A 9034-nucleotide genomic window follows, 5' to 3' on the forward strand; every position below is an offset into this window, starting at 1 on the left:
TAATTCTGATTTAATTTATAAATTATAATGATGCTTTGCTAAATTATGTGACTATATATTCTAGAGGAGATATGGAACCGAAGTGGTTCTGGCAAAATATCAACCACTTGTAGGTGCACCACATGACCACATGGTAAGCATATATTGGTATTCATTTTGTAGTCGTATTTAGTAGTAGATACATTTGAGCTATTTTATTGTGGATAACCCCATTCTTCCGGTGTTCATAATGAACCTCTAGTCTTTGATATTAGGATAAGTGCTTGTTTATTTTGGTCAATGCAATTGGTAGGATTCTCATGTGCTTGGTTCATTCCCTCTTTCCCTAATTGGGAACTGTACAATTAACCTACAAGATGCAAACTGCTTCAGAAGCTGTGTGCAAAATCTAGCATCAGATCTACTATGCGTAAAATTCAATTGCAATTTGCACCACATTCAGATTCAAAGTCCATGCCTAGGGTTAAGAGAGAAGGATGGTGCATGAATGATACCTAGCTTGGAGACAAAAAAAATCCAACGGTTGATTGTGTTCGAATTTGATCCGATTACATAGGAAAAAAAATCTGAACTCAAGTTGTATTAAATCTGAAAATTTGCAGCACCAGTAGTGTACTTCTATGTAGCCTCTTCAGAGTTTGCAATACAGGGTGCTCATGGTGCTTGTCAAATTATATGACATGACCAAAATTCCAGAAGAAGAATAATCCAAAGACTAATGCAGTATCATCCACAGCTGGAAGCAAGTTATATTCCTGCCACTATATACATGGTGGATTCTCCACTATACCATGATCCCATTTCTTCAGAGTATATTCTGCTACTTGAGATCATCTTTGATTCATATTTACCGGCTTCATGAGAAGGCGACACATCGGAGACCCGTGAAGTAAATGTCAAGAACATATCGACATAATTGATGGGATTGATGCGAAAGAGATCACTCGCGCAAAACTGGTAGGCTGGCGACGGCCTCAGCATATACTTATATATATTGTATCAGAATATATGCGGCTTACAATCATTTCTGATCAAACATTTTTACGGCTGACAATTAATATAGAAAAGCATATAATTCTGCAACGCTAGCTTGATACTATTAGATGTATCATGAACACACTTCATGGTGCATGCTCTGTTTTGTTTAAGACAACATATTTTCACATGAACTGAGAGATAAAGTGGCAGTTTCAAGATCATGTCGACATCGAAAACGACCTACAGAACGACACGGGGGGAAGCAGATATACGGAAGATCATCGTTGTGCACACACGGCAACTACGAGCTGACGAATAAGTGTGATCGCTGTGAGCCGTTGGAACAAAGTCTCCCAATGCATCAAATCAATCACAGAAAGCTAGAAGCTGTGCCCTCCAATGGTAGTGGAAGAAGGTACACACAAGAAAAAGTGACAAGAGGTTGCAATGGTCTGGCGATCTAGCTGGTCTCAAAAGACAGGGGCAGATCATGAGTAGCAAGTTCCTTCAGCAACATCACTGTCCCCTGGATGCCATTGCCAGGACGATCGATCAGCTGGTGCCCAGAAACTGAGCTGCTTGACAGTGTTTTGCAGTGGGAATTAGTGTCTAGAACAACTAGTGTTGTTAGTGCTCTATCACTAGCTAGCAAGCCAGGTGCAAGCCCTGGAGGCACTGGTCAAAAATGATCACTAGATCCTGTCAGATATTGCATCTTTTGACTTGTCAATTGATACTTTGTGGGGGCAAGGACAAGACATTACTACACAGATCTTGATTTGCACTCAAGCTGATGGATGTTTACTCCATTCCACAATCTAATCACCATATATATGTATCTATTGCTTTTACACCCATTTTTCCAAAGTAAAAATAGTACTAACTCCATCACATCAGTCCAAAAATTCAATGTTGAGTCAAATACGTGTTCATTGTTTTTCGGTGTTGGTTAATCAGCAATTAGGAAACGTTTCAGGTGTTGTCACTGTTAAAAGGGAATGGGACCCTGATGCATGCTAATTCAACTCTGGAAACTTCTGAACCACTAAACCAGCACTCCAATTAATACTGTAGTCTAATGTAACACCACACAAATCTTATCATCTCCTGTTTGTTTTTTTCCAAAAGAAAACAGAATGGCGATCTTATTCCTCTGTATCCAAATCTTGCACAAGATCTGCAACGCCATGTTGGTTTCCCATTGACCAGCACAAATCCATGTGACAACCCACAGCAAAGAACCCTGTCATCACTAACCCAGCACTACTACTAAACCCAAACCACCCCCAGCCCCGACGGACGGACCGGCCGGATGCCCGCCACATGCGCACCGGCAGCCAAGTGGACGCCCCAGATGCGGCCCAATATATAGATTCCATTGCACATACACATAGTATATTGCCACCACTGTATGTTCCATGTGGCACAGCCGGCTAAGCCATGCAGCAGGAATCAGAAAACCCTTCAAAAAATGCAGCAGGAATCTGAAAACCTCAACCGATTATTCCTTTTCCACAATTCTTTTGCTGGGAGTATCCCAGCACACAGATTTGCAGGAATGAGATCACAATTAGAAGGGATCATATCCTTTCTGAATATCTACCTATGTTTGTTAACTAAATGATTCCCTGATGATAAAACTATGGGAGGAGATGATCCATGCTTGCTTCGCCGACCCATGCATTTTGTCAGTCAAGCATATTTGCTTCCATGTTAATTTAGCTTTGGGTTTGATGCTAATCGCGTGGCGGCATGGCTCTCGTGATGTTTAAAAAGTAGGGCTGAGGATATGAGCATACGTGTCACAATGGCAGCCCCGGAGAAGCGAGATTAGTGAGAGTTTAGATGTTGACGGCCGGTCAAAATGAGTATCTGAATGTGTCGTCGAAATCAACGACATTTAGTCACTGCCTCAGGTGATCAAAGTCCAAAAGAGTTGGATTAATCTAGTTTCCAGTGAATGTTCAGTAACAATCACCGGCCAATGTTTCATTCCAAACAAAGTGTCGTCGAAATCAACGACATTTAGTCACTGGCTCAGGTGATCAAAGTCCAAAAGAGTTGGAACTAATGTAGTTTCCAGTGAATGTTCAGTAACAATCACCGACCAATGTTTTTTTTCCAAATTGTGAACTATTTTTTCATACACAACATCATCATAGATATACTACTAGTTTCCAGTGAATGTTCAGTAACAATCACCGGCCAAATGTTTCATTCTGACTTGTGAATATTTTTGCACACACAACAGCATCATAGGTATCTGGGCTTGCCCGTTTGACTGCAACACACTGCACTGCATCACTTGAAAGACACCATAATTTTCATGGACTTGTGTTTGAATCTATATACGATTCTCAAAATGGAGGAGTTATCCGTCCCCGCTTTTTGGATGCTTCACATAGAAGTTATGTAATTTTAGAGAGGGTATATGAAGTTATGTGATTTTAGAGAGAGTAATAAGTTTTCATGTTGTCGAACGCAATTTCAGCTTTATTTTCCTTTAAACTTTATTTGAATGTTAAATATGGTTTCATAGGAGGTTTTTTCTTTGTTCCAAGTGGACACATAGAAAATCTCACCATGTTGCTCGGATTCTACAAGAAAAAAATCTATGTTCAAACTGGCCGTAATTGAGGCCGAAATTAGTTTTGAAGTAATTGTTCATATATCAGTCACTTAATCATTTCAGGGGCTTTTGGCCAGGAAATCCCTATTTGACACTTTTGTTTCAAATTGTCTGCAACTCGCTCAGGGCCTGACGCATATGCCAATTTTTTCTATGCCTTGTTTCTTTGGTTCTGAAAGGTTTTCCTTGGGGCTTTTGTTGTTTTCGCTTTTCGGTCTCATTCCCATCTTTCTTACTTCTAGTTTTTCGTTTTCCTTTGGTTTTTCTTTTTCTTTCTTTTCTTTCCTTTTTCTTTTTTTTCCTTTTTTCTTTTTCTACTTTCTACCTTTTAAAATTTATAACATTTAAAAATTTGCAAACATTTCCTAAATCCGTGATCATTTTTAAAAATACACGGACTTTTTAAAAAACTCAAGAAAATTTTAAAATCTATGAACATTTTATAGAATATACAGGCATTTTAAAATTCTTGATTATTTTAATAAAACCCAAACATCTTTAAAAATTTGTGAAAAAATCAAGTTTGCGACATTTTTCAATTATTGAAGATTTTTAATCTTCCAATAATATATTTTTATATCTATCAAAACAAATCCAGCAGCCATTTTTTTAATGGAAAACCGAATAACCAGAAACAAACAAAATAAAATCGGTCGGAGGGAGCGCTGCACGCAACGTCTAAGTGGGCCAGCCGGACCTTTTGATGCACAAAGTGTCCAATAGGAGAACCCATTTGACCAACCAATCTTGTATATTTACATTAACCAGATCAGCCCATCAAGGAGATATGGTTAGCGTAGCAACCTAGTCAGATACCCCTCAAATGGATTTATTAATCCCAACCAAAATTCCCCATTTTTTGACAGGAAGCTCAGCTTTTGTTTACTTATTCTTGATGGCCAAAAAACTGGGCGCAAATTGTTCTCGGCAACAATTAATATGATCAAGATAAATGAGCAATGATTCACGGTGAAGGTGCTAACCTTCACGATTTTAGATCACAACAGGAACAAAATACTACAACAGATTTAAGCAAATGTTCACCATCCTCGCAATCCTTTGGTTCCGATCTAGGGGGGAGATCCTCCTACTCAACCCTGCAGGCATAGGGTTAACAATGAGCATCAGCAACGCAATATTTACATCTGCAGGCATGGGGTCAAATCAATATCACCAACAGATTTTTGTTTGCCATTGAAGATTGAAGAACTGAATGCCTAAATCCAACTGAAGGTTGTGCTCAAGCTTGTTCAAACAAAGTAAAGTGGCCACAAGATGTTCTGTATTAGTGGAAGTGATTCTTTTTAGCCAAGAGTTGAGACTGGATTTAAGAACATGTCAAAGTCGCTCATTCGAGCCAGAAATGGCATCTCGACCGCCATTTCACATTTCTCCTAAGTATTGTGAGTACCACAGATTTTATGACAGAATATGATGTATAACATAATCATCAACCAGAATCAAATGAACATGTAATTAATAATAACTATGCTGTCTCAACTCATATTTGGTGATAATATGATTGCATGATTGTGTCCATAATATTGACATAATCATCTGCCCCAACAGTTCTAGATGGCCTAAAGGAAGATGGCATGTATAATACTCAAAGATAACACATTCTCTTGTGCAGACTGCTAAACTTCACACGATAGATTAACACATCAACAAAATATTGAGATGATAATTTTCAATTTATAAGAACAGGAGAATGTCCAGGTTAACTGTTGTATTTCCAAATTCTGACTTTCTTGTGCCGCCATGATTCCAGATTAAAGATTTCAATTCGGTACACAACTGCCAGGAGCAGTGACGGTGACTGATCAATTGCGGCAGTGGTGCTCAGATGAATGCAATACAAAAATGATTGAGGAAAGATGGGAAGGCACATGAGAGAGCACACTGCTGCCAGGAATTTGCTGGAGCCTCGCTGTGCGCGAAGATGGGAGCAGGAGATGGCTGACAGGAGTTGAAGGAGAAGGCCTGATGGGCGCTTTTGTGCATGGGAGATCCAGTTGTTGGTAGGGTCATGCTCACTATTCATGTCAGTCAATCTAGGATGCAATACCAGCAGCTGCTTGGGTCGGCGAGGATGCGACAACAACTGTTTCATGAGGCGACAATGCAGAGGTCACGACACTTTGAGGCGGTGTGGAGACAATGGCTCTGGTGGCTTCGAACTGAGACAACAGCTGCCGCGGTTTTGAATTGGGATGACGGTGCGGCTTGGTTAGAAAGGAGAGGACAACGACAGGTTGGGCAATGAGCATACTGTGGTTACGAGGACGATGGGCAAGTGAACAAAAGCGAGGAGGATATGCGCAAGAGATCAGGATGGCAAATAATTTGTCTCAGTTCCACCTACAAGAGTCATATCTAAATCTAGGTGCGGTTTCCTCTCTCTCACCTTTAATTATACCCCCATGTCAAAAAAGATCTTTAATTGTACCTCCACATCAGGTTTAATGCTATATGGCAAATTTAGATACGGAACGGGTTGGAGCACTGGGAGTGCCCTAAGTTGGGACTTTATGACAGACCTAATTGGAACTAGCAAGTTTTTGATAAAAACAAGGAAAACCAACAAGTTTTGATTTTCTCAAGGAAGATTTTCAGAATATACAGACAATATAACTAAATGGCACCAAACAAAAACTAAACTAGCCTTGAACCATTTGAAACCATTCATAAACAAGTAAAAGCTAATGTAAAATCTATGGTATCCAATTCTCCACATATAAGAAAGAATCTTGTGCTAAACCCTGAGTGGGACAAGACAGCATAGAATCATTGGAGGTGAAAATAAGTCATAGCTAGCATCGGCTTCTGCAGGTAATGTAAACTGTAAAAGATTCAACATTGCTGACCTGGTTGAGAAGTGAAGTTACAGAACACTAGGGAGTCATCAATAGCTTAACAGTACACTTTCCGATTTCTTGCGTATCTGCAAATATGTTCCCTAAACAACCTCTGTTTCAATATCAGGAGTATAATCAGGAAGACTCCGTAGTACCTAACAAAGTGCAGTAATTGCTGTCAAGACTGTGGAGAAAGGAATATCAGCTTATAAGAAAGCAAATTGAATAGTATATTCATATACCTCATACAAGTACCACGAGATGTAGGCATCCGTAGCAGCATACTCAAGTTGCTTTTTTGAGAGAACAAAAGACTCCCAGTTTCCCATTCTTATGTTGCCAGGCTTTGGTAACTTATAGGCATGAAGTTGCGGGTGGTAAAGAGCATTGCAACACAGCAACAAGTTAGTGCAATGAAAACAATAAATCAGTAAAAGAATATAACCCAAGCAGCTTATCTAGCAAAAAAATTTACATTTCATAGAAACTTCAGAGTTTGTTCTGCTAAACAATAACTGAAATTGTCTCAACCACGGAACTACCCCATCAAGCATTCCCACAATGCAGAGATATAGACCAAGCATGCAAATTGCAAATATCAGCAACCAGAAGAATTTCAATTTAATAATTTATTGATGATAAAAATGCTTGTATTCCCTAGGCATCTGGGTGTTCTGTCTACCAAATCATAATTGAACCTCTATCGTTCAACCAACCAAATTTCCTTGATACATAAAACACATAAATGAATAAATGCCTGAAGAGTGTTTCTTTCCAGTGCCAACAGAACTGGATAAAAAAAAGCAGTACTAAACAATACTCCCTCCGTCCCAAAATGTAAGATCATTTTTGGTAATATCTTAGTGTAAAAAATGATCTTACATTTTGGGACGGAGGGAGTAGCTAATACAATAGGAATTACCTCTTTACATGTGATCATTTCGGTTAATGCAGCAAGACTCCATCTTTTATAAGGCCCAGCTAACTTGACATTTGCAACAGTTGATAAATCCATCAATGGTTGTACACGTACTTCATAATCATTGAACATTTTCCTTGCATCGTTGTCTATACATACTCCAACCTGCATAGACAAGACAACAATGTCTTACATGACCAAAAGGGGCAACCCGTTTCTAGGGGGAAGAGCATATAATCTATGGAGAAAGAAGCAAATGTCTTATGGGGAAAACCAAATTACGCACTTTAACGGATGAACTGTCCTCCAAAAGAGATTTCAAGATGGGAGGCACCCCAGAGTGAATGATATGCATGAGATAACAATGAGTTTTGTCCATGCATAACTGCATTAGCGCGACTTTACAAGGCGGTTCTCCTGCAAAATCCATGGCAATGGTTGTTCCGTCAGATTAGATCATTTGCAGGAGTCAACTTAAAAACCATTCATCCAGAAACCCACATTTTGCAGTCTGAAAATGCAACTAAACATTAGGCTATGGGCAGAACAGCAAACCTCTTCTGGGAAAGGGTTTCCACTCGAGATCGAAACCAAGGGAGACCTGGCCAGAGGCCTTCATGCTTTCGATTTTGCGCACAATCTCCCGTGTAGCTTTCTCCACTTCAATTGCTGTCCGGCAGTACACTATCTTGCCGCTGAATGCCACCTGTTGGTACCTAGCCTTCACACTCCCTGTGGCGCAAAATCCAGCGGAGACAGGATTCAGATGTGTCAATCCCACAAGAAGATTAAGGCAGATAAACATACACTACAACTAGGTGCCATTCTACACAAATCGACCAACCAACCAACCCATCCATATGAACCATAGCACTGTCGGTGACGATACTGAATCCTAACAGAGTATATAATACATGAACAATCAGACAGAGCTGCCATCTTACCAAAAACTGTAAAACTGAACCCTAACAGGGGATTTTCTTCCAAGTGGTGAAACTGTAGCACCAAGAACCCTAGTTCTTCCACGCACATTTGGGTGGAAAGATGAGTTCTTGGGTTCTTTGATTTCGGGAGGAAGGGGAAAGTGGAGCCGCACCTTGGCAAGTGGGGGGCGAGAGGACCCACGACGGCGAGGAGGCGCTCGCGGCCGCGGGGGCCGGGTTGGGTCGTGGGCGGACGGGGGCGGGGGCGGCGGGGGTTTTGGACCAGTCGGGGAGGCGGCGGCGCTTGGCGGACTCGGCGGCGTAGGCGGCCTCGATGGCCTGGAGCTCCGCCTCGGCCTCGGCGTCCCAGTAGAAATCGTCGTCGTCGTCGTCGACGGGGCAGGGCAACGCGGGAGGCGCCCCGGACTCCATGGCGGCCGGATCCGGTGGACGACTCGCCGGCGCCGGTGGTGGGACTGGGAGTCTGGGGGGAGGGGAAAAGTTCGAGTTTTCATTCTTCCTGTATGTATATTGCCAATTTTAAAATTGTGGGGGGCTGAGAGGGAACTTTCAGCAACTTTACATGGCATAAAGGTCAGGTGAGAAACATTTGGCAGAATCCAAATCAAAGAGACCTTTCAATCAGAAATTCGGCAAATCCAAGAGAATTTGGTCTCTCGAGGGTATCTTGGTAGGGTCGACTTTGTGTTCCAAAGGAGATGTAAAT

At 41.1% G+C, this 9034-nt stretch overlaps 1 protein-coding gene across 2 annotated transcripts; it reads right to left on the reverse strand.

The window, feature by feature from the left end:
- Positions 1-4431: 4431 nt before the first annotated feature.
- On the reverse strand, positions 4432-8798 carry LOC119352686 (Werner Syndrome-like exonuclease). 2 transcript variants are annotated; one of them, XM_037619263.1, is made up of 7 exons: positions 8481-8798; positions 7940-8116; positions 7671-7801; positions 7388-7549; positions 6708-6818; positions 6475-6620; positions 4432-4704 (listed from the first exon to the last, which is right to left on the reverse strand). In XM_037619263.1, the coding sequence occupies exons 1-6, from the start codon at positions 8737-8739 to the stop codon at positions 6567-6569; spliced, it is 894 nt and encodes a 297-aa protein (XP_037475160.1). In that variant the 5' UTR covers positions 8740-8798; the 3' UTR covers positions 4432-4704; positions 6475-6566. The 2 variants fall into 2 exon arrangements, with proteins under 2 accessions (XP_037475160.1, XP_037475161.1); XM_037619264.1 differs by lacking the exon at positions 8481-8798 and adding an exon at positions 8329-8433.
- Positions 8799-9034: the final 236 nt, after the last annotated feature.

The sequence above is a fragment of the Triticum dicoccoides genome, chromosome 2A, assembly GCF_002162155.2.
Source record: "Triticum dicoccoides isolate Atlit2015 ecotype Zavitan chromosome 2A, WEW_v2.0, whole genome shotgun sequence".
In the NCBI taxonomy this organism is placed as follows: domain Eukaryota; kingdom Viridiplantae; phylum Streptophyta; class Magnoliopsida; order Poales; family Poaceae; genus Triticum; species Triticum dicoccoides.